This window comes from Alosa pseudoharengus, unplaced genomic scaffold, assembly GCF_046254945.1.
Source record: "Alosa pseudoharengus isolate Yale_2024_CS ecotype anadromous, Long Island Sound unplaced genomic scaffold, YU_APseudo_1.1 YU_APseudo_1.1_scf_13, whole genome shotgun sequence".
Classification (NCBI taxonomy): Eukaryota; Metazoa; Chordata; class Actinopteri; order Clupeiformes; family Clupeidae; genus Alosa; species Alosa pseudoharengus.
This window is the reverse complement of record NW_027468598.1, coordinates 26982011-27007910: the sequence shown is the minus strand read 5'-3', so window position 1 is coordinate 27007910 and position 25900 is coordinate 26982011. Positions and strand designations below refer to the sequence as shown.

General features: G+C 45.5%; 1 protein-coding gene across 3 annotated transcripts; it reads left to right on the top strand.

Annotated features, from left to right (window-relative positions):
- Nucleotides 1-558: 558 nt before the first annotated feature.
- On the top strand, nt 559-21450 carry pxylp1 (2-phosphoxylose phosphatase 1). 3 transcript variants are annotated; one of them, XM_076282696.1, is made up of 6 exons: nt 559-688; nt 4542-4684; nt 11965-12129; nt 14341-14467; nt 18431-18573; nt 18894-21450. In XM_076282696.1, the coding sequence occupies exons 2-6, from the start codon at nt 4606-4608 to the stop codon at nt 19955-19957; spliced, it is 1578 nt and encodes a 525-aa protein (XP_076138811.1). In that variant the 5' UTR covers nt 559-688; nt 4542-4605; the 3' UTR covers nt 19958-21450. The 3 variants fall into 3 exon arrangements, with proteins under 3 accessions (XP_076138811.1, XP_076138812.1, XP_076138813.1); XM_076282697.1 differs by lacking the exon at nt 559-688 and adding an exon at nt 721-996; XM_076282698.1 differs by lacking the exons at nt 559-688; nt 4542-4684; nt 11965-12129 and adding an exon at nt 13378-13617.
- The last annotated feature ends 4450 nt before the right edge of the window (nt 21451-25900 follow it).

The window sequence follows — 25900 nt, the reverse complement described above, 5'->3', positions numbered from 1 at the left end:
AAGGCGAATTTGGTATAAATATCTATATATATTCTGACAGTACATGCTATAAGGATTCCATTTCACCCCCCTTTTACATATGCACAACTTATTGTTTTCACAGCCACACAATTTGAAGTTCAACAGTGTGCCAATGACAGGCCTATAGTATATGACTCGGTACACACTTAGTATGGCCTGGCACTCACAAAGGCGAACTTGGTATAAACATCTATATATATTCTGAAAGTACATGTTATAAGGATTCCATTTCACCCCCCTTTTACATATGCACAACTTATTGTTTTCACAGCCACACAGTTTTAATTATATTGGTGTAGAAAAAATATAGCATTCTAATGTGTATTTTCGATTTAAATGTCTTATTTAATTATTTTCTAAATTTACTTTCCCTTTGGTAACACAATACAGTTTTAAATGAATAATTTTTAAACTTTTTTATTGAAAAAGTAATGAATATGTTCTGACTTTTATTTTGAATGATTCGCGAATGGCGGCCATATTGGAATTTTCTTTACTGTCGCTAGTTTCACACTACTATCAAACCAGCCCAGCGAGCGAGAGAGTCAAAAGGAAGGCAGTAGGGAGGCTATATAGATGGGATCCATCTCCATTCTTTTTAGTGTAGCTTTTTTTAGATTAGCAGGACAGTAGAGACCACCCGGCTGACCTGACTGGGAGTGTACAGGTAGGCTTTTGCATTTTTAATTCGAATCTGGAAAATAAGTGATTTATTCATACGGTCGTTAGCCAATAGTAACTTAGCATGCATGCTAGTCCTTTACATGTAATGTAGCCTATCTATCTAAACCACACTAGTTATAACGTTAATGTTTCCCATCCACAACGACAAAAGTAAACTGGGAATCGACTCGACTGGCAGCGCGTTTTGACTTGACGTTGATAACTAGACCATGGCAAAGCTCAATCTAGCTCAACCTCAACGTTAGTCAGTCGTCTGAAGTTGCTGAGTGCATTTCCCCTACTGGAAATGTGGTAAGTTATTATGAAAAAGGTTAACACAAACACTGTAGCATCAGTCTTGCATGTACGTTATTGCATTTGGCATAGGTGAACGTTAGTAAGGTTTATTTCCTGCCTGAAGTTCTGTGAGATAATAATTGGGCTTACTTAACGTTACCCTACGTTAAATGGTTGCTTATGATTTGTTGACAGTAGGCCTACGTAATCACATTGAACTAACATGTTTACCCTGTGCGAAACGTCAATGGCATTCCAAATTCTATTATGGTTAAGTGAACTTGCTGGTTAATGTTTTTTGGTTTAGCGAGTTCATAGCGAGTTCAAGTCTACAGGCGAGTTAACTTAACGTTAAGTTAGCGTGTGGTGGTGCCCCCCAACAACTTCATAGCCTACCAGGGACGTTTTAGAAGTATTTTGGGCTGTGTGATTAATGCTAATTCAGCTGGTTTTGATTATGAGTACGTATTCCTTGGATATAGGCTGAGTTATAAAGGCAGATAATTGACATTATGTTCATGAGTTGTTAAGTTGCTGTCTTGGAGGCTGTCAACTCAACAGCTGTTGCTTGTTTGCTAGACTAGCAAATCGCGATGGAGAACGCTGTGAGAGCCGCGCTTATCGAGTGCGACGTCCTGCAATCAGTATTCCTGCAGACAAGAGGGATAGAATTAAAGCAGAATGGAATGAATATATTTATATCCCTCCATCTCGTCCTTCTGTCCTTTCCTCCCCCGCTTCTCGCTCTTCTTTTGCCTCCCCTCTCCCTGTGTGTGAGAGAGCGAAAATGCGAAGAGAGAAGGAAGACGAGGCTCGGTATTAAAACGTACGTTCACAAGACATGAGGTGACCGTGGAGCTCTGTTCAGGCACATTGGAGAGGCCCTGCAGGCTCAGTCTATTCTCAGACATAATGATGCCCTTGCCTACTCAGTGGCATAGATTGCAGGGTAGTTGTCAAATGGTGTGTGTGTGTGTGTGTGTGTGTGTGTGTTGAAATGACCACAGAATGTCTGCCTGTCTTTTAATGTTCCTTCTCAGCCTAGCGTTATTGGCTAGACAAGGAAAAAGGGCCTGTGTTGCTGTTGAGGTTTTGTGTGTGTGTGTGTGTGTGTGTGTACTGTTTGCATTAATAAGTAGGAAAGAAAGGTTCTAATTATTCTGTCATGGTCTGCTGTTTTTGTTTTGTTTTTTGTTTGCTCTTTCTTCTCTTCAATAGGCCTGAGCCTTGTCGGATGACTAAGTGTTGTCTACGCACACAGTCCAATAAACAAATGGCCAAGCAATAAGTCTTCCTTTTGGATGGTGTACAGAGTTGTTGTTGTCTAATTAACACCAGGCTGTTTCTCATATCTCAATTGGGTGGGTCTGGAAAAGTTTCATAGACTTATGAGTTCCAGGGGAGTAACTAGCAGTAAAATGAAATGGTGCATTAAACTTTTACCAAATTGTTTCAGAAGTGCAGCAAATCAAATATCTCTTGTAAACAAAGGTTTTAAATGCAGTTGTTTACTCAATTCCAAAGAGCATACATCCATCTGTTTAATAACCAGCAGCGTATTAGCAATATCATTAACACCAATTTGCTTATCGGGCATGGGGCGGGCCTTATATGATGACAGATAGAGCAGTGCATTCAACACAACCACAACTGCACTGATGGTGACAGGGTTAAAGCAGAGTCCGAGACGTTTGATAAAGCTATAGAATCTTTGGCAGTGTTGTAGTGTTGCACGGTGTATCGATACTAAAAAGGTATCGCGATGCCTTCACGCAAAAAACGATACGATTTCAGACGTTTTTAGAATCGATACTTTATTAAAATAATAACGTTCTGTGTCTGTGTCAACTGCTGCTCCCACTGCTCCTTGCACGCATCTAGGCAAGTGGGCGTGTCAAGCAGGCAGCTCTGAGTGAGTGAGTGCGCAGCCAACGTCAACATAGTTCTTTGCCGACAGTTCTAGGCCTTGTGGATAAAACAAAAGGTGTGCTATTTCTATTTCGGATACATCGCGTGAAGGCAAGCCATCAGGTACACAAAGTTATTTAAAAGCAGTAGGCTACGCATGGAACTTGGCTAAACACCTCGCAGATATATCCCAACATTTTTAAAGAGTTCAAAGAACAACAGGTTAACGAATATGCTATAGAAAACACGACTACATGGTTAGTGCCAAGTTATTTTCTTATGTTTTAGTCTAGCTTAAGTGAAACGAGTATGGTTCTCTGGGATAAAGCGAACCTTCCTTCATCAATGAATTTTGACGAGACAGAGCTGTAATCATTTTGACGAGACATAACGAGCTGTAATCAAGGGTGCTAACGCGATGAAAGCGCAATGTTCACGCCAGAATAACATTACCATAACTTGTAAACGATCTATTTCATGTTCGGTCAGTAGCAGCCTACTACTGGTAATATTTGTCATGGCATGTAGACTGCAATTTGTTCAATAATTATTGCCCAGATGTAGGATAGGCTACCCGAAATGCGCTAATTAAAGCCCACAGCATAACACCACCAAAGCGTGTTGAGTCCTAATAATAATAGCGGCTTATTGTTACAGTACGTGGTAGCAAATCATGTTATCAAAGAAATAGACGTAATGTAGGAATGCACACAGATATATTGCAACAGGTAATGGTGTAGGCTTATCTGACGAAGACCTGAGTGGTTGGAACGTCGTACTTGTACACTGGGCACAAAGAAGACTATCCTCACATTTTCCCCTTTGCAACTGTCAAAGAAATCCCATGAACACGGGAAGGCCTAGGGTAGCCTATACTGTACATCAGATGGCCTAAAGATTAGGCCCCTCTGCATAGCATTCAGTGATTTGCATGCAGTAATTTTAACACTGACCTTGATCTAGCCTAGTTTGGCTATTTAAAGCTACTTTATTGCCACAACACAATGTAAATGAACTATAACAAACAATAAAGGACTTAATCACACAAAGTAGGCCTACTATTTTACTGACTATAAAAAAATAATAATTATGTAGGAAGTTTAGAACCCAGAATTTACCTACACAATACAAAAGTGCACCAAATTCAACACAAATGACTCAATACACTTGGAGGAGGTATGAGTCCTTTCTTCTCCAGATATCTTAGGATTTCGCCGTAGTATCGTTTTAGTATCGAGCATCGTGATATTTATGGCAGGTATCGTATCGAAGTCATAATTTTGGTATCGTGACAACACTACAGTGTTGGGGGCAAGTTGCTCTCCATGCATGCTGTTGCGCACAAACACAGTAAAAAGTAAACCGGATCTCCTTCACCATCCACACCTTGTCAATTAATAGTGGTCACTGTTCATACACACCTTAAAGGTTGTATCAGCGATTTCAGGCCCAAAAAAGGCCCAAACATAAGCTCTCTGTTTTGTTCGAGCATCAACAGAAGTGACGTATCCCCGCTATCGCTCATACACACCTTTAACATCCATATGACTGACACACCCAGTGGCCTGTGTTTGTTATCCAGGTGTGGATACAGGCTTTGTGTTTGTTTACTGTTCAATTGTTTGTTGATCTTTCCTGTTTCATGTCTGCAGGTGGCAGGAGAGGGGGTGGGAAATGGAGGGCTGATGGACAGCAGAAAGAACCAATCAGAGGAAAATGCTGGCCAGGAACCGCTTCATCCTGTTGCTGGTGGTTGGGGTGGTGCTGGCTGTTCTCAGCTACAGTGTGCAGTACTGTAAGTGTTAGTGTGTGTGTTTGTGTGTGTGTCAAATGGTTTAGTAGCTGCTCCTCTTAAACCATGCTGGCTTGGTGACTTGGTTAAAGGCAGGCCTCCTTTTGTCCCAGCCCCAACCCTACATGTGTGTGTTTGTGAGTGAGTGTGTGAGAGTGTGTGTGAGTGTCCACTGGGAGTTGTTTGCCTGGCTTGTTATTCACTGCTTAACAAAGATGTTTCCCCTGATGGAAGTCTATATTTAACTGGTATTATACTGCAGTGGGATGCAGAAGAATGAATGCACTCCCACACCAGGCTCACAAAAGGCTCTCCTGTGTGTGTGTGTGTGTGTGTGTGTGTGTGTGTGTGTGTGTGTGTGTGTGTGTGTGTGTGTGTGTCTCTCTATACACACCTACACACACTCTACCCAATCCTACAAACACCTTCACTCTCTCCCTCACATGTGTACACACACACACACACTAATCTTATCCTCAATATTAACTGTGTTTTCTCCTAAAATTAACACGCACGCTCACAGAGGCTAGTTCCTTATTTTGTATTTCGCTAGTCGGCGTCAGGACAGCAGCGGCTCGTTTCCTCCAGCAAGGGGGACTGGACAGTGAGAGGCTAGTCGGCTTCTCGACTGGCAGTATTTCCACGATGGTTGTAGCTGTGGAGGTTGCGAAATCCAGATCTGACAGAATGCCGGTTTCGTTTAAGATCCTCGTCGGCTTTGAACAAGCATGCATGTCGTACCGCCCTCCTATGTGAATGTGCTGGGTGCTGCCTTCTTCCCTGAGTCTGCTCAGAACGAGCGGGCCCGTCGGGCCGCCACCTGTGTGAATGTGCTGGGTGCTGCCTTCTTCCCCAAGTCTTCCTTCTCTCTTTTCTGTCGGCAACCTAGGCCATATAAAGGGCTCCCGCCCATCATCAGCACCAATCGCCAGCCTAGCTTCCTGCTGCTAAACACCTGAAGCATGTTAGCCTAATGGATTGCGCTACTGTTTACATTTCAACACAGGGGGCAACCATTTTAACCCTGGGTATTCTATTAAAACATTCCGCATGGAAACTCATTCCCTAGCGTGTAAGTTCCTCCCCCACTGAATATAGTCACCCACGACACAAACATACAGATGGCACTGCAAATGCACAAAATAGCACAACATATTATTAGTCTGTTTCAGTGGCCAGTTGTTTACTTTTACTTCCGAAGTATCTTGCAAAGTCGGCAAAAAGGCGAAAAAGAAAGTGGAGAGTCCTTACTGCAGCTTTCCCATCTGCGCCTTGAGATGCTGCGTTCAGCAGACACAGGAGAGAGTCGCATTGAGCTCAGATGCTGTGTTCAACAGACACAGGAGAGAGAGAGAGAGAGGTGCATTGAGCTCAGATGCTGTGTTTAGGAGAGAGAGAGAGAGAGAGAGAGAGAGAGGTGCATCGAGTTCAGATGCTGTGTTCAACAGACACAGGAGAGAATCGCATTGAGCTCAGATGCCGTGTTCAACAGACACAGGAGAGAGAGAGAGTCGCATTGAGCTCAGATGCTGTGTTCAACAGACACAGGAGAGAGTCGCATTGAGCTCAGATGCTGTGTTCAGCAGCCACAGGAGAGAGAGAGAGAGAGGTGCATTGAGGTTAGATGCTGTTCAGCAGCCACAGGAGAGAGAGAGAGAGAGAGGTGCATTGAGCTCAGATGCACCTTTCTTTCAGCAGACACAGGAGAGAGTCGCATCGAGCTCTGGTGTTGTGTTCAACAGACACAGGAGAGAGAGAGAGAGAGAGAGAGAGGTGCATCGAGTTCAGATGCTGTGTTCAGCAGACACAGGAGAGTCGCATCGAGTTCAGATGCTGTGTTCATCAGACACAGGAGAGAGTCGCATTGAGCTCAGATGCTGTGTTCAACAGACACAGGAGAGAGAAAGAGTCGCATTGAGCTCAGATGCTGTGTTCAACAGACACAGGAAAGAAAGGTGCATCGAGCTCAGATGATGTGTTCAGCAGCCACAGGAGAGAAAGAGAGAGAGAGGTGCATTGAGCTCAGATGCACCTTTCATTCAGCAGACACAGGAAATAAAGGTGCATCAAGTTCAGATGCTGTGTTCAACAGACACAGGAGAGAGGCGCTTGATAAGTTCAGACGCACACAAAAACTCATCAAAAACATAATTGCTATGACTAAAACTCAACGAGGCATTTTCATGTTTAAAATCACTTCTATAGTAAAAATTGTAAAAATGTGCCCATTTTGAAAAACAAAATACTTCTATAGGGATTTCAGACTCAAGCTGATAACGTAATGTGCGGAGGTGGACAACCAGCTGAGGGCAGTTTACCTCAGCTTTTCTCAAACTATGGGCAGCAGACTGGCATCGGTGTGATAGGTTGGCGTGATTCCAAGGGCCCTGCACTGACAGGCCCTCGGAGAACATAGTGCCCATCACTGGGTCTGGTTAGGACCACTTGTAGCCTCATATGGCTGATGAGGCCAGGAAGAGTTAGGGTCTGTAAAAGTCTCCTTAGGGCCCTGCAGTGTTGTAGTACTGAGTCCGAGTGATTAGCTAAATTTAGAGACTCGTGACTTCACTTGGACTTGAGCACTGAAGGACTCGAACTTGGACTCGGACTCGTGCATTCGCACTCGCGATGACTCATCGAGGATTCGACTTTTTTTTTGTAATATATCATAAGGCTATAATTGTAGTATGTCATTAGGCTATAATTTGCTATATGATTTTAATATCTAAATTATTTGTAATGCTAATTTTAGTGCAAGGGAATGTTAGGCTGCTTCGTGTCATAGCCTATCGCAAGTCACGTCATGTTCACATGCAAAGCAAACGTTAACTTTAACACCAAAATGCCTGGAGACATGGCCGCCATGTCTTTCAATGTACTGTAGTATTGCCAGGCAATATTAGTTCTCATACATGACATGACATTACCTAAGATTACACCCAGCCTAGGCTAAACATCACACACTGCTGCTGGATAGCTGATCATCGTGACTTGGTGAACAGTGTTTTCCCTGACTGACGCGAAGCGAAGTTCCATTCATTCATTTTCATTTGGGGTGTGCCCTGCCGTGCTTCTGTCTGTTAATTTGCAGCAGGCTATTATCGGATCGAAAGAAAAATAAACTAAAAGTTTTCCCGATCAAGATATAGCATACTTGTTAATTTTGGTGTCATAAAATATAGAAGCATAACATTAAATTGCCTAGTAGAGTGTCCATGTAGAGTGTCAATGTAGGCCTATGTGTCTGCGCAAGTGAAACTGACAAACTGACCTCTCGTGGGTAGGCCAGAAACAACTATATTTAAAACCACGATTGAAGTGGATTACTGTAACTGTTCAAACGAGCGATTTGATAGCCTAATCCACTGCAAAAAAAGGAAATAGCAACTTGTTTTATTTCTAACAGATGAATATCGTAGCAAATAGTAGCCTATGGCGATGGCAGCTTAAAAAAAAACATTTTTTTCACTCATCTCGCTGAAATGAAAGTAGAATGTGGCCTGTTGCGCAAAGAAATTAATTAGGCAGATGATCTGCATCCCTGTTAACCGAAAGCTAGTTTTCATCTCTATGAAATATGTCTCCATAGTGTCAGTGAAGTGATAACATTATGCAGTTGCAGGTAGCCAGTGTTCAAGTCACGGGAGTCTGAAAGAAGCTACCAAGACGGGCCCTGCTCTGTTTCTGTTCCTCCCAAACTGCACTAAAATTGTGTAGGCTATTTAACAGCCAGAATTAATAAAGGAAAAACCAGCAAGGTCGGCGTCTGGAGACATTGAAAATGGACTAGGTCCGAAACGTCTGTTGCTCCAGTTTTAGCCTCTGACTTCTTTTGTAATTTTTCGGCTACAATACACATTTTTCCACACAAGCCTTGTGTGCGCCTCCTTGTTTCCTTAAGCGACAGCCAGAATAAAAAAAATGCCTGGGGGAGGCCCTTTTATGATCCACACTACCTCTTACAAAATAGGCCAGTCCAACGTCCATCTAGCTCTTGTGAAGTATGAACTTCTACAACACTGCCTACAGAGTAGGCCTACAATTGTCAGCAGTCAGTAACAGCATAATGTGACTTAATGGCTTTTGTGATTGGGATGTGGATTGCTCATTTATTATGAGTAGGCCTATAGGCTATGGTAGGCTATGGTATGGTATTCTCTCCGATATAATAAATACAACACATTGGGTTTGGCCGTTTTGCTTTTAAGAATTTCATCTGCAATGGGAAAATATGGAACGACATGTAGGCTATGCTTACTTTAGTGCTGGACTTGGACTCGACTTGATCAATAGGGACTCGACTCGGACTCGACGTGGATCAATAAGTGACTCGACTCGGACTTGACTCGGATGAGTAGTGGACTCGACTCGGACTTGAACACTAGGGACTCGAACCTGGACTCGGACTCGGACTCGAGGCATAGTGACTTGACTACCACACTGGTGCCCTGTGTGTGTTTGTGTGTGTGTTTGTGTGTGTGTGTGTGTTGGCTCTCTCTCTCTCTCTCTCTCTCTCTCTCTCTACCCCCCTCCTCTCCACTTTTTTTCCCTCTCTCGTCTTGTCAGGTCACATACAGTGTGTGTGTGTGTACATTCCTGTGTGATTGTCTGTTCCGTTCTGCATATGTGTCTTTGCATTGCTTGAATGTGTATAGAGAACTAACGGTCTGTGTGTGTCTGTGTATGTGTGTGGAATAGAGTGCAACCTACAAAAGCTTCTTTGTGAAGCCTGCCTTACCTCTGTGCTGTGGTCCCATTGGTTGGTTAGCCAGTTGCCTCCCTCTGATTGGTGGATGTGTGTACGCAGGCGGGAAGAGGGTATGGGGCAAAGACTCCCTGAATAGACTTAACTGATGCTCACACACACACACACACTCACACACACACACACACACACACACACACTTACATACACACACACACCTAGTCACATTCATCATGTTAACCGTGGTTAGTATGCAGACACTGGTGTTCGTGGTGTTTGCTGGTGAGTATAATTTGAGCAGTGCATTTTAAGACCATGTTAAAGGAGTTGGACTACTGTTATTTAAAGATATTTAAACAACTTGGACTAAAGTTGTTTGAAGTTATTTGTTATTTAGGTGTTTTGCAGCCTTTACAAAGTTTCAGTGATGTGTACTGTGTGTTTCTGTTTTCCTGGTGGATTAGTGTTTTGGGTGGATTTATGTGAGTGATTTTATACTCTTTGATTGACTTATGAATGTGGCTTTCTGTGTGGGCTCTTTGTTTTGCTGAAAAATACACCACACATTTAGACTTAGCGGTGTATAACAAATATAGTGTGTGTGTGCGCTGAGGGATATTTGGCTTTGGTATTTTCCTGTCTCCTTGAGTTTTAGGACTTGCTGTGTGTGTGTGTGTGTGTGTGTGTGTGTGCGCGCGCGCTCGCTCTTAAGGCACCAGATGTTCTCTGTCTACCCGGGAGGATGGTGTGTGTCTCATGCCGAGACCAGAAATGCTTTTGAAGACCATGAAATCAAGACTCTTTTAAATGTTGACATGGCTGTTAAAAACTTTAATACAAAACTTTTCCAAATAGACAGAATGCATTTCTCTGAAAGTTTCATCTATGTGCTGGCCTCTCCTGACATCTTAATGTCTCTCACACACACACACACACACACACACACACACACACACACACAAAACCTCAATGTTCTTAGTACACTGTGTGTGCTGCAGTAGTCCTGGGGAATGAGCACACTGTAGACGATTTCCCATGCTCCTTCACTCCCAGAGGCGCCCCTGACCTGGCAAGTTTGGTTTGAAGAAGTGCTGTCTGAATGCTGCACACACACACACACACACACACACACACACACACACACACACACACACCACAGAATGAGCCTTGCATGATTAGGTTCCCAGACGGGGGACCAAGCACTGTTTACACACCCTGTCTTCCACGTAGGCTGATGCAGTTGTGGTGTTTGGTCAAGCCAGGTTTGCTGTGTGTGTGTGTGTGTCTCTGTGTGTGTGTGTGTGTGTGTGTGCCTGGGTAGGTGTTTGTTTGCGTGCATGTAAGTGTGTGTGTGTGAGAGAGAGAGAGAAGTTGGGTACTGTGTGTTTCAAGAGAGCTCTTTCCCAAACTCACAAAGGAATTCATTGAAAGTGTGGACCTTTTCTTCAGTTAAAAGTGTGTGTGCGTGAATGCGTGTGTGTGTGTGCGCGCGCAAATGAGAGGAACTGAAATGGACTGACACTCACACACTCATACTCAACTCCACAGAGTCCTATTCCAGCATTGAGCTCATTGAGTAAACAGTGGTCTTGGAGAAGGCTTCAGATTCTGGAGTTTTTGGGAAAAGCCATGATTATGTTGGCCAAGGGTGTGGTTAGACAGACGTTGCCATGGTGATGTCGGCCAAGGGTGTGGTTAGACAGACGTTGCCATGGTGATGTCGGCCAAGGGTGGGGTTAGACAGACGTTAGATAGGCTTAGACAGCACCAGAGGTGTGTGTGTGTGTGTGTGTGCGCCTATGTGAGTGTTTTCAGGACATCCACAGACTTGAATGTTTATCCTCTCGGAGCACTTCTATAAGAGTGAGCTGTAATATTTACTGACACGCTACTGTATCATAACACATATTAAGTGTGTGTGTGTGTGTGTGTGTGTGTGTGTGCGCCTATGTGAGTGTTTTCAGGACATCCACAGACTTGAATGTTTATCCTCTCGGAGCACTTCTATAAGAGTGAGCTGTAATATTTACTGACACGCTACTGTATCATAACACATATTAAGTGTGTGTGTGTGTGTGTGTGTGTGTGTGTGTGTGTGTGTGTGTGTGTGTGTGTGTGTGTGTGTGTGTGTGTGTGTGTGTGTGTGTGTGTGTGTGTGTGTGTGTGTGTGTGTGTGTGTGTGTGTGTGTGTGTGTGTGTGTGTGTGTGTGTGTGTGTGTGTGTGTGCGCGCGCGCACACACACAAGCATGTGCTGTAAAAGACCAGACGGTTAATGTGTATTGTGTATCAGTTTTTTTGCAGTGAGGTGTCATGAGCTGAAATGTTTGCATAAAACATTGCACTGCTTTACTAAAACACATAATGTATGTGTGTGTGTAGATCTGTGTAGGTTGGTGGGCACAAATGGCTTGGTTACTTTCACTGAAATGGTATTAATTTCACTTACCTGTCACACTCTTTCCCTCCTCTGTGACTCCCTATACATCTCTCTCTCTCTCTCTCCCCTCTCTCTCCTCTCTGTCTCAACCTGTCCATCTCTCTCTCTCTCTCTCTCTCTCTCTCTCTCTCTCTCTGCAGTGCAGCTGGTGCCGGTGTCTCCGGTGGAGTCCAGCCGCTCTGGCGTGGGGAAGAGCAGGAAGAGGTTGAACCCCGTGCTGCAGACGCCGCCCGCCACACCCGACCCCCTGGCCGGAGCCTACCGCTACTGCAACACCCCCAACCGCACCCAGCAGACATGGGAGGGTGGGTCACACACACACACACACACACACACACACACACACACACACACACACACACACACATTTTAATACCTTTATTTGTGTTCACATTTTACAGTAGATTTCATTGAACACAAACAATCACACACAAACACACACACACACACACACACACACACACCGCTACTGCAACACCCCCAACCGCACCCAGCAGACATGGGAGGGTGGGTCACACACACACACACACACACACACACACACACCTCTACTGCAACACCCCCAACCGCACCCAGCAGACATGGGAGGGTGGGTCACACACACACACACACACACACACACACCGCTACTGCAACACCCCCAACCGCACCCAGCAGACATGGGAGGGTGGGTCACACACACACACACACACACACACACACACACACACACACCTCTACTGCAACACCCCCAACCGCACCCAGCAGACATGGGAGGGTGGGTCACACGTAGGGATGTAACGATTACCGATATAATGGTAAACCACAATAAAAATGTTGATGATAACAATGTTGACGATAACAATTACCGTTTTCTTTTCAAATATTATAATTATCATGGTTGATTACCACGGTGTGGAAACCGTGTGTTTAATTCTTTCCCAGCTTCATCCTGTTTTTGACATACAGTAGGCCTGGTACAATGAAACAAAACTGGTACCCTACTGATTCTGTTGTCAAATTGATTCGAATTAGGCTACACCTGATTTTAAAAGGCGGAACATTTTCACCGCAAAATGTGCACTGTATCATGTAGCCACTCTGCATCTTTTTATGTTTGCGTCCACATTAAATCCATTCCACTCACGTTATCAGGAGAATACAGTAGCCTAAGTTTTATTTCAAACGCTTACTTTGGTCTCACTCATTGGATCCAAATAACAGAAATAGCAAACTCCATGTCACGGTAGGGTAAGTTAAGCTATATAAGCACATAGCCAATCAAACATGACCAAGAAAAAAGTGAACGGGACACTTTTTGAAACTATTTCAGCTCGTGTAGGCCTATCAGTGCTGTCTGAACATGTTGAACACACTTTTAGAAATACTGTAATAATACCAAAAAACGTGATAATTTTGGTCAGTATAACCGTGAGGTTAAATTTTCAACCGTTACATCCCTAGTTACACGCACTTAGGCAGACACACACACACCGCACACACACACACACACACACACACACACACGTCTACTAACACCCCCAACCACTCCCAGCAGATGTGTGTGTGTGTGTGTGTGTGTGTGTGTGTGTGTGTGTGTGTGTGTGTGTGTATGTGTGTGTGTGTGTGTGTGTGTGTGTGTGTGTGTGTGTGTGTGTGTGTGTGTGTGTGTGTGTGTGTGTGTGTGTGTGTGTGTGTGTGTGTGTGTGTGTGTGTGTGTGTGTGTGTGTGTGTGTGTGTGTGTGTGTGTGTGTCTCACACATACACACACAGCAACTGCAACACCCCCAACCACACACAGCAGACATGGGAGGGTGGGTCGCTCACACATGCACATATGCATGCACACACACAAACGCACCCCCACACACCTCTACTGCAACAACAACTCCAACCGCACTCAGCAGACATGTGAGGGTGGGACACTTACACACACACACACACACAGACTTCTGCTGCAACACCCCCAACCTCAGCCAACAGAAATGGAGGTGGGATATGGAACACACACACATCTCTTACTGCAACACACCAAACCACACCCAGCAGAAATGGGAAGTCGAGACACACATACTCACGCATGCGCGCACAAACACACACACACACACACACACACACCACTACTACTGCAACATCCCCAACAGACCAATGAATAGAAAGCTTCCTAGACATAGTGTGTCATATATAACATCATATACAACCTATAACAAATACAGCATGATGCACTAATTATATTTATTTTGCAAGCACATCAGTTGTTCTGTCAGTGTTAACATTTAAAAAGTTAGTCATTAGAATTTCATTCTATCTGTACCTTTAAAGTTTAAACTGATACAGTTTTGAATGTAGAGCATGCACATTGTTCATACTTACAATGGCATATTTTAAAGTGCATGTAGAGACGAAATAACATCTAAAACCAGCGCTAATGCCTTAGTCTAGCAGCTCTTCAGTCACTCTTGTTTTGCTCATTTGTTCATAAAGACGCCTGTGCCAGCATCTGTGCTTTACTGACTACATTTCCCATGATGCTTCAGGCCACAGCCCTGCAGACTACCAGCTGCTCTCCGTGCAGGTCATGATTCGTCATGGCGACCGCTACCCTCTCTACTCCATTCCCAGGACCAAGAAACCTCCTATAGACTGCACCTTGTCTCCTAACAAGTGAGTTACACACACACACACACACACTCTGACCCTTCTGGCTCTACAAGTTGTCCTATTTGACGTACAGTATGTGTGTGTGTTTGTCTCTCCGTGTGTCTGTCTGTCTGTGTGTGATTGTGTGTTTGCTGGGGTGTGGAACTAAACTAACAAATAAGTTCTTGCAAAGTCACTTGGAAACTGGCCTGTCTTGTTTTGTGGGGCCAGAGGGGGGGGGGGGAAGAGAGAGAGAGAGAAAGAGAGAGAGAGAGAGAGAGAACACAGAAAAGGGATGAGCCACTGTTTATTTTAGCCATTGTGATGATGATAGCATATCACAGCTTGGTTTATGTAGAGTGTATGTGCAGGGTTGGGGAGAGTTTACACCTGGACACACCCTAAACCCCTATCCGTAGCACCATGATTATGATGCCACTGCAGTTCTATGGAGGACTGCAGTGGGATGCTTTCATGCCTTTGTTTTCTAGTGCCCCACATCTCTCTCTCACTTTCTTTCTCTATGTGTGTCTCTCTCTATCTATCTCTGCCTCTCTCTCTAGCTATTTCTCATCATTTTTGTCTCATATAATCATAATCTTACCCATAATAATCTCTCCGTAATGGAGGGGCTTTATATAATCTGACCAACTAATCAGTCTAATAGAGATCTGACTGCCCCTCTGGACGTGTGTGTGTGTGTCCTGTGAGTAGGGGTGTGTGTGTGTGCCTGTCCCTGCTGTCACTGTTTTTTATAGCTATTGGTACACACACACACACAACTTCTGGAGCTTCCCAGCTGCCCAGTGCTTTACATTACTGACACACACACACATTTACCCATCCCCTTTCCTTGCCATCATTTACTCACTCACTCACTCACTCACACACACACACACACACACACACACACACACACACACACTGAGGGCTGCTCAGTGCTCTATATAGCTTAACCTGCATTGGGCCATTCCTCTTTGCAGGAGGGATTTGGGTCAAAATAAGTTCAAGCGGATCGTCTGTACGGTTGGGGAGCACGTTCTCTCCAGAGTCTCCCGCAGTCAGCCATACGGTTGTCTTTAGAAACTAAAGTGTCTGAAATGTCTGCTACCGGTAAACTAAAGCGTCTGAAATGTCTGCTACCGGTAAACTAAAGTGTCTGAAATGTCTGCTACCAGTAAACTAAAGTGTCTGTGCTCTGCGTACATGGATCTGGCTGAAGCACATGACAAAAATGGTGCCTTCAATACGGCATGTGCATGCCATTGCATACCTTCGAAATGTTGTGGGCGTGCGTCAAGACAGCATTGACGACATGTGAACTGCGCATGAGGAGAACTACAGGAGAAGCAGCAACACTGAAAGACCTTTGCTGTATTGTCAGTCCAGTGTGCTCTGTACTTATAGGGAAATGCATTCTCCCCATCATCTTGAATATACTGTAGCAAGAGTAGTCAGTCACCCATGTAAGAGTCAGTTGGGTGTTGCGCCCCAAACCTAGGTCGGGCAGATGCGGCAATTCCAACCGTGTGCGCAGAAGCTTGCAACGGCATTAATCCTCCCTTCGTCCTCTACTCAGCGGGTTCACCAGGCTGGATGCATAGTGAGTGTTTATTTGTGTGTTTGTTTATCAGGCATTTTTACCCAAAGCAGCCTGCGGTACATTCCCATCAGTGTGTGTGTGTTCTCTGGGAATTAGATTGTATTGCTATTTTTTGCCACTACCTTTCTGGTTTAGTTTAAGAGCGTTTCTTCCAGATCATGCTTCTGATGTGATGTGGAGAGCCGGCAGAACCGGATTGTTGCGTTTGAGGCGTCAGCCATGGACAGCGGAGTGTGTACTGAGAATCAGAAGGGTAGTGTGGTGTGTGTGTGTGTGTGTGTGTGTGTGTGTGTGTGTGTGTGTGTGTGTGTGTGTGTGTGTGTGTGTGTGTGTGTGTGTGTGTGTGTGTGTGTGTGTGTGTGTGTGTGTGTGTGTGTGTGTGTGTGTGTGTGTGTGTGTGTGTGTGTGTGTGTGTGTGTGTGTGTGTGTGTGTGTGTGTGTGTGTGTGTGTGTGTGTGTGTGTGTGTGTGTGTGTGTGTGTGTGTGTGTGTGCGTGCGCGCGTTGCATATGTCAGTGCTTGCGTACAGTGTATGTGTTGGCAGGATTAGGTTGATGGCTGTTGATCTGTCAACCGAAGTGTGAGAGGGGTGTTGGTAATCCTCGGACTCTTTGTCACCATGGTAACATGCCAACAAGGTTTATCTCTCAGGAGTGACGGCTTATGAAGATTCAGACGCCTCCCCCCATTCTTTCTCCTCCCTTCATCTCTCTCCCTCTCTTATTCACCCTCTAATTTATCCAGTCTCTCTCCCCCTCTCTACTTTCCTCTGTCACCCTATCTCTGTCTCTATCTGTCTATACATCTCCTTTTTATCATCTCTCTTTTCCTCTCCCTCCAATTATCTCTTTCTTTTTTCCCTCTATTCTCGCTCTCCTCTTTTTCTCACTCTGTCTGTCCTCTCTTTTTTTTCCTTGTCATTCTCTTCCTCTCCTTTGCTTTCTTTAGCTTTGGCTTGGTTATTGGAGGCTGTTGACAGCCCATAATAGTCATCTGGTTGCCGTGGCAGATTTTCAGTATTAAAATGTAATCCGTGTCATGTTGAACCTATTAAACCCCTCCCCCACTTCCGCCTCCAACTGTCCTCTCCTCTCTCCATCCGTGTCTCTCTCTCTCTCTCTCTCTCTCTTTGTCATAGATGCTTACACACACACAAATGCACGCACATACAGATACATACAGATGTCAGGTGCTGACTTGTAGACACACAACTGTGGTTATAATGCCCCCCCCCCCACACACACACACACACACACACACTCACACTCACACTCACTCATTTCTCTTTCCATTCATGGAATACTAGTGAGCTGTTGCTGCCCCCATGTGTTCATGTGAAGTATTACTATTGACTCATATACTCATATGAGAGTGAGAGTTGGATTGGGTGAGGATATCCACACATAGCTGTGATTCAACCAGAACAAGTAATGACAGCCATGAGATATCCTCATCCAACCCCATATTCCTCTACAAATACGAGTGTCATGTTACATATTCCTCTACTGACTGACTTTAGAAACTGTTTTGTTGTATTTCTTTCGATTTAGCTTCATTCACTTCTTTCACCTCTCAAAAAGAGATTTCAGTGTCATATCATCCACGCACCACATAATGTCTGCTCTACAGCCAAGAACAAAACTGTGGACATTGTGCAAGGCAACGGTTTTAGGATATCTAGTGTGGAGTGATTACAACAAGTTGTGAAGAGTTCAAGTGGTGGAATCCCTCTTGTCCAGTCAGAAATGTAAGAAATATTATTAGGGGCAGCCGTGGCCTACTGGTTAGGGCTTCGGGCTTGTAACCGAAGGGTTGCTGGTTCGACCCCCGACCAGTAGGAAAAATGTGGGCGAGGGAAGTGTTTGAGCACTACTCTCCCATGCCCACATCCACAACTGAAGTGCCTTTGAGCAAGGCACCTAACCCCTCATTGCTCCCTGAGCGCCGCTGTAGCAGGCAGCTTACTGCGTCGGGATTAGTGTGTGCTTCACCTCACTGTGTGTTCACTGTGTGCTGAGTGTGTTTCACTATTGGGATAAATACAGAGACCTAATTTCCCTCACGGGATCAAAAGAGTATAGAGTTTTTGCATGTTTTTTTTTCCTTCCAGGACCTCACCAACACAACACAACTGCACCGTTAACCTTGCCAGTTTTTTTTCCCCAGGACCTTCCAAAAGTGTGTGTGTGTTTGTATGTGTGAGAGTGTGTGTGTGAGAGAGAGAGAGAGTGTACCTAACCTTGCTACATTGCTAGTGTTTCCAGGGCCTCCCCAAAATATATGTGTTGTGAGAGGGCTATAGGTCTACATTCATTTCTGGTAATCTCTCTCTCTCTCTTTCTATCTCTCTCTGTCTCTGTCTCTCTCTTTCTCTCTCTCTCTCAGAGCGCCTTCCCACCCACTCCTGTCCTCCTTCATCAGTGACATGGCTAAAGATGGCCAGACTGACAACTGGGACGCCTCCCTCACCTCGCTGGCCCGCCTGCCCAATCACAGATTATGTGAGATGGGCGAGCTCACACAGACAGGTAAACAAACCAATCACGTCCGTCCAGCATGGTCAGTCAGAGAGCCTATTACAAGCCGCTGTGGATAATTTGAACACATCTTGTCTGATAGGTGTGTGTGTGTGTGTCTGTGTGTGTGTCTGTGTGTGTGTCTGTGTGTGTGTGTCTGTGTGTCTGTGTCTGTGTGTGTGTGTCTGTGTCTGTGTGTGTGTCTGTGTGTGTGTGTGTGTGTGTGTGTGTGTGTGTGTGTTACTGTGGACATGTATAATATTGCTTGAAGTGTAGAATATCAATTCTATTCTCCCTCTCTCCATCTCGGACCCCTCTTCTCCCCCACTCAGGTGTGGTCCAGCACCTGCGTAACGGGCAGGTGTTGCGGGGCGCGTACCTGCGTGGTGCGCCGCTGCTGCCGGCGTCCCTGGGCTCGTCTCAGGTGCTGCTGGAGACGACGGGGAAGAGCCGGACGCTGCAGAGCGGCCTGGCGCTGGTCTACGGACTGCTGCCGGGCTTCTCCCGGCCGGCCCTGAAGGTCCGGCAGCACTGGAACGCGCTCTTCTGCGGCCGCGCCTGCGACTGCCCCGCTCGCCAGCGCCACCTGGAGGCCGAGCAGCGACGGCAGTACCGGCTGCGCGTGGCCGACACGCGCCTCGACCGCGCCTACGTCGACATGGCGGCGGCGCTTGGCGTGGCGCCGCGGGTGCTCCGGGCGGCCAATCCGGTGGACGCGCTGCTCTGCCACCTGTGCCACGGACTGCCTTTCCCCTGCCGCGTCGCCGACGGCAGCGCCAACGCGTCCTCGTCGCCGGCGTCCAGCTGCCTGACCGCGGCGCACCTGGCGGAGATCCGGCGTCAGCAGGAGGAGGACGAGCGGGAGCGGCAGGTGGCGGGGCTGTACCACCGCTACGCCGTGCTGGCCGCCCAGCCCTACCTGGAGCGCACGGCCGCCCGCATGGAGCGCGTCGCCCGCGGCAACCCGGTGCCGCCGCCCTCCGAGCCCCTCGTCACCGTGGCGTCCGCGCACGACATCACCATGGCGCCGCTGCTAAGCGCCTTGGGCCTGGAGGGCGTGGCCGGCTTCCCGAGCTTCGCCGCGCGGCTGGTGATGGAGCTGTGGAGGCGGCCGAACGCAGGCGGAGCGAGGGATAGAGCCAGGGCGGCGGAGGAGAAGGGGAGGGAGCGGGGGAGGGAGCTGAGGGCCAAGCGCTCGCAGGATGACCTGTTTGTGCGCGTGCTGTACAACGGCGAGGACCTGACGTTCCACACCACCTTCTGCCGCACGCACCCACGCCACACGCACACGCCGCTCTGCCCGCTCGGCAAGTTCCTGCGCTTCGTCCGCGGGGACATCTTCAGCCCGCTCAACGCCACCAGCTACCAGCAGGCATGCCACGCCACTGGACCTTAGCGACCATACATACACACACACACACTCGCATACACATGCATACACACATGCATACACACATATGCATACACATGAGACAGCCAGATAGGATGGAGAAAAAACCTGCCTCAGACACACACACACACACACACACACAAATACACGAGGCAGCTTGCTACATATACTTGAACCTGCATGTATATATACACACACACACCAGGGTTTCGGTTATCCGGTAATACCCGGCCGGACATTGTCCGGAAAAAAAATTAAATGTCCGATAAAAGGTTTGATTGAAATTGGCTAATAATCCCGTCCACCTAACACAATATGAATTTGAGAATAAGCCTAAAATGTAGGCCTATACTAAAGCAAGAATACACCATCTGGCTATGTTTCAAATAAAACGTCTGTTATAAACAACGAACAAAGCGATAATAGGATATTTGATCAAAATGTCCGGAAAACAAAACCATTTTTTCCAAGTGTAAACGCTGACACACACACATACATACCTTACATACATACGCACATACAGTAACCTGCCAGAAAACCTGCCACAACCATGATTCTATAAATCCTGCCACACACTCAGGAAAACCACACACACACATATGGTCACAAATACACATTCTCACACACACACACACGTACACACACATCTGAGAAAAGGGTTTGGAGTTGTTTGTTGGACTGGATGGAAGTTAACAGCACTAGGCCTACAGGTAACTTCCCAGACATACCTGTTGAGAGAAGTGAGATCTGGTCCACCAAATCCAAATCCATTTCCTTGATGAGTGCTGGAGGGCATTCCAGGTCCTTGAGGGAAGGACACTCACATTCCCTACTGTTTTACTATAGTATTTTGTACTTAAAACTCTTCGTCCAAGGGCTAACCTATAGACTATTCTATTCTTGGAACTGACACAATTTTAAGACGGTACATGCATTCCCTTGCATTAACACACACACACACACACACACACCCCACATCACTTTTTCTATTGAAGGATGTTTACGTGTGGTGAATTGCACAAACTTTTTCAGTGGTCTCAGTACTCTCGTTTTTAAACCATCCCGTGTTGCTGAGGTTCCCGAGTCGACTCGTGTGACATCTCCATGAGAGATGTTGCCACACGGGTCTTTGGGACCAAGTTCTTGGGCACAACGCCACTTTAATCCTCCACGACCCAGTTTGTGGGCATTCTTTACACACCGTTCCCTCAGCCGGACCGTAGGACGTCCTCCGTGCTGGAACAGACGAGCGAAACGAAACGGTGCAACATTCTTTTGCCAGTGTAATTATAATCTTTAACATCAGTTGTTACCTGTAACAAAATCCTGTTGTTTTACCATTTTGAATGTTGGATTAAGTATTGTATCATGTTTTTTTTGCCTCTGTGTAACAGTTAATTCTCTCATGTTTTAGGCCTAACGGTTGTAGATAATTTATCTGTTAAACACAAATTCCTCTGTTGTTTGCTATGAAATAAAATAAAAACAAATATATGATTCCCCACAATAGGATGACTTTTTTTTTTTGCACCTCAAGGTGTGACTGGCACCAAAAAACATTGCTAAAGATAGTTTAGAAATATTGGTAGAATGTTTGCTTTAAAAGGAGAATATAGATATATAGAACTTAATTTATTGTTTATCTGGAAGAGTGGATGAGTAACAGGAAATCAGAAATATTGATTAGGCTCAGAGAGGGACGCTGACTAGTTTAACATCCATCTGCTCCTTGAGATGTCACATACACATATTGGCCACTAGATGGCAGAAATACGCCACCACAGTAACCAAAGTCTCCAGGCCCTCCTGGAATCAGTGCACTCACCACTCAATAATTTGGAAGATTCATGAATCACCCTTTCATGATTACAGCATTATGATGACAAATAATTTAAGACAACTGTCTCCCAGTGTGATTAAACAATTATTATTTTTTTCTAAAAAAATGGTCTTTAAGCAAGCTGTGTGCCAATAGTGTCTAAGGAAAAAGCCAATAATGTTTTAATTAGAGTTCCGCTTACCCTGAACGAGACGAACGATTTATCCCAACTTCAGACAGACCCATCGACCATAATTAAACTGTGTGTGTGCTTATGTTAAACTGTGTGTGTGTGTGTGTCTCCCCCCTCCCATTGGGATGACTGCATGACCCACTTAGAAGTGAAAGAAGACCAAGGAGGTGGATTTCAAAGCAGTTTAGTATATAGGGGTGTGTGTGTGTGTTTGTGTGATTCTGTATAGGACCACAGCCTTTGTGAGTGTGTCTGTTTGTAATTTTTGTTTGCAGCGTGTGGTTTTAGTTGTTAGTAAATAGCCTAGTTTCAGGCTATTAGGCTCAGTGATTCTGTAGCCAGTGGCTTGCTGTGTGTGAGTGTGTGTGCACATGCTGGCTGAGAGCCACAGTGTAAATGTGATGTTTGTTTGTAGTGTGAAACATCAGCTGTGTGCTCCCAGTGTGACAGTGATTTTGTTCCCCCTGGGAACAACTAGAATGGCAGATCAGAGTTCCACGTCATCTGTTCATCTGCACATTCTCCCCAACAACAAACAAACAAACAACTCCCTAACCTTGAAATGTACTCTGTGTATGTGTGTGTGTGTGTGTGTGTGTGTGTGTGTGTGTATTCAAGGAGACCTGTGCAGACTGTCTCAGAGGAACCATGCAATGTCACCATCAAACAAACTCATGTCTTTGACATACACACACACACTGACAGAGACACACTTGCTGTCCCTGCCACACACACACACACACACACTTTGATTTTTTTTCTGGTCGATCTTTTTTTACTCCCTGAGAAAACACCATGCTGCTCTCCTGTGTGTCTGCCACACACACACACACACACACACACACACACACACACACGGCAGGTCTCCCAGGTGGGCAGCACAGGCTGTAAATTGAATCTCTCTGAGAGTGACCTTGATCATACAGTGACATGTAGCGAGAGGAGGTGGAATGGGCTGTGGAGCAGGGAGGGGGCAGAGGGGTAGCTTTAACCCCATCATGGGGTATCAGAGGGTTATCTGCCCTCTGTCGCTTTCTATCTGTCTCAGACTCTCCCTTTCTACTGAGTCTCTCATTCTCTCCTTCGTTTCCCTCCATCTCTGTCATCCTCCCCCTTCGTCTTTCTCTCCTTTTCCCTCAATCTGTCTATCTTGTTCATGCCACTCTCTCTCTCCCCTCTCCATCTTTCTCTTTACCTTTTTGAATTTCCTCTAGACGTTGCTCTGTTTGATGCTCCACTGTGTCTATGTAGTGATATTATCCCTCTCACCCTGTGCGCTCTCTATCTTGCTCACCCCTCTCTCTTTTCTCCCTTTCTCTCTTCTTTCTCCTTCAATCTCTCCCTCTTTCTCTCTGTATCTATCATTCTCTCTCTGTATGTACCTGTGTCTCCTGATCTCCCTGTCACTGATTGCCACTATCATTGTTCACAGTCTGATCTCATGTCTGTCTGTCTGTCTGTCTGCCTGCTGGCCTATCTGTCTACTTGTCTACCGCCTTTATAAAATACCCACCTGTCTAACTACATGTGTTGTCTTCTTAAATACCGGTGTGTGTGTGTGTGTGTGTGTGTGTGTGTGTGTGTGTGTGTGTGTGTGTGTGTGTGTGTGTGTGTGTGTGTGTGTGTGTGTGTGTGTGTGTGTGTGTGTGTGTGTGTGTGTGCGCGTGCGTGCATGTGTGTGTGTATGTATGAGCAAGTATGTGTGGTGTCTGGGTTGTCTGAGTTGTGTGTGTGTGTGTGTATGTGTGTGTGATTGTGTGTGATCTGTGCTTCTGGTTCATCCATAATGCAGAGAGTAATGAAGTCACCTTCTTACAATCTTCTTGCCCACTTTTATTTCTCCATCCAATGCCCCCAGCCCCACCACCCGTTTTCTCTCTCTCTCTCTCTCTCTCTCTCTCTCTCTCTCTCTCTCTCTCTCTCTCTCTCTCTCTCTCCTCATCTTTCTCTCTCTATCTTCTCTCTCTTCCCCTCCTCCTGTCTCTCTTTCTATCACTGGCCTCTCCCTGTTGTCCTGTGTGTATGAGTGACCGCAATAGAAGAACATCTGAAGATCTGTAATCCTGCCAAGCACTGGGGTTATCTGAGCTATAATATGAATTACAACATCCACACATAAACTATAACAATATTGACATGGTTATGGTTATGGATACGCTTTTGTCCAAACCGACATACAAACACAAAACAATATAATAATTTAAAAGGGAACAAATTAAAATGTTGGTCAGACTATAATAAGGAGAATAGCAATAAAAAAAACAATAATAGCAATAATGAACAATGTCAATTCAATCAGTAGCCTAATCAAATAAACAATGAAAATGAGGGGGGGAATATGAAGGAGACATGAAGAACAATATCGTCAAAGTCACTTTCAGTTATTGTTAGTTATCGTTCTTGGTGTGAATGGCCCTTAAGTCTCTCTGTCGGGCTCTCTTCCTCTCATTCTCTCTCTGTCTATCTGTCTCACACTCTATTTCTCTTATTCTCTCTATCTCACTCTGTATAACTCTGACTCACTCTCTCTCTCTCTCTCTCACTGTGTGTCATTCGATCTCTCTTACACACAGTCTCCTGCTTTTGCCAGTGCATGCAGTGTAGACACTGTGCGTAGTGTCAGTGTTGAGGGTGTTTACCCCTTTGCTGAGCTGGTGTCATTCATACCATCACTTCCTGAGCTCTTCTTCATGTCGAGGCCATTTTACCGCCGCGCTAATAGAGATCCCTCCACAGCCGAGAACCTCCTGGCCGTCTTCATTCCTCTTAGAGCCACACACCCAAACAATTCCAATCCCATTCTCTCATTCAGATTAAGTGTGTGTGTGTGTGTGTGTGTGTGTGTGTGTGTGTGTGTGTCAGCGTTTTGGAAGTAGTTGGCAAAAGAGTCTTTTTCATTATTAACGGAAACAGCTTATTGATCTGTGAGTTGGTTTAATCAGCATTTTATGTGACGAACACACACACACACACACACACATACACACACAGTATTTTGGAGAAAAGTTCAAAAGAATAGCAATAATTTGATCTGACCGAGGGAGGGATAGAGACAGACAGATGCAGACAGATGCACAGAGAGAGTGATGCAGAGAGAGTGATGCAGAGAGAGTGATGCAGAGAGAGTGATGCAGACAGATGCACAGAGAGAGTGATGCAGAGAGAGTGATGCAGAGAGAGTGATGCAGAGAGAGTGATGCAGAGAGAGTGATGCAGACAGATGCACAGAGAGAGTGATGCAGAGAGAGTGATGCAGAGAGAGTGATGCAGAGAGAGTGATGCAGAGAGAGTGATGCAGAGAGAGTGATGCAGAGAGAGTGATGCAGACAGATGCACAGAGAGAGTGATGCAGAGAGAGTGATGCAGAGAGAGTGATGCAGAGAGAGTGATGCAGAGAGAGTGATGCAGACAGATGCACAGAGAGAGTGATGCAGAGAGAGTGATGCAGAGAGAGTGATGCAGAGAGAGTGATGCAGAGAGAGTGATGCAGAGAGATGCACAGAGAGAGTGATGCAGAGAGAGTGATGCAGAGAGAGTGATGCAGAGAGAGTGATGCAGAGAGAGTGATGCAGAGGGGGATTGCTGTAACCAGCAGAAAAAAAGAACAGAAGACGGCGTGTGTGTGTGTGTAGAGATAGAGAGAGTGAGAGAGAGAGAGAGAAAATAGAGAGCCAAACAGAGCATTTGTGATTATGTGTGTGTGTGTGAGGTGAAGGTTTATTAGTGGATGATAGGGTAGATTTAGAGATGGTAAAGAAAAAAGACAGTATATAAGAAACTGAAAGAGTGTGTGTGTGTGTGTGTGCGTGTGTGTGTGTGTGTGTGTGTGTGGTAATAGCACTTTTAGACTAGGTGAAAATGTAGAAGTGGTCCCTCATACTCTTACTTTGTATGTGTGTGTGGAAATAGGGCTTTTAGATGAGGTGAACATGGAGAA

Coding starts and splice junctions, on each gene's coding strand:
- pxylp1 (XM_076282696.1), top strand. CDS start 4,606: ATGCTGGCCAGGAACCGCTTCATCCTGTTGCTGGTGGTTGGGGTGGTG. Junction 4,685..11,964: donor CAGCTACAGTGTGCAGTACT/GTAAGTGTTAGT, acceptor CTCTCTCTGCAG/TGCAGCTGGTGCCGGTGTCT. Junction 12,130..14,340: donor CACCCAGCAGACATGGGAGG/GTGGGTCACACA, acceptor ATGATGCTTCAG/GCCACAGCCCTGCAGACTAC.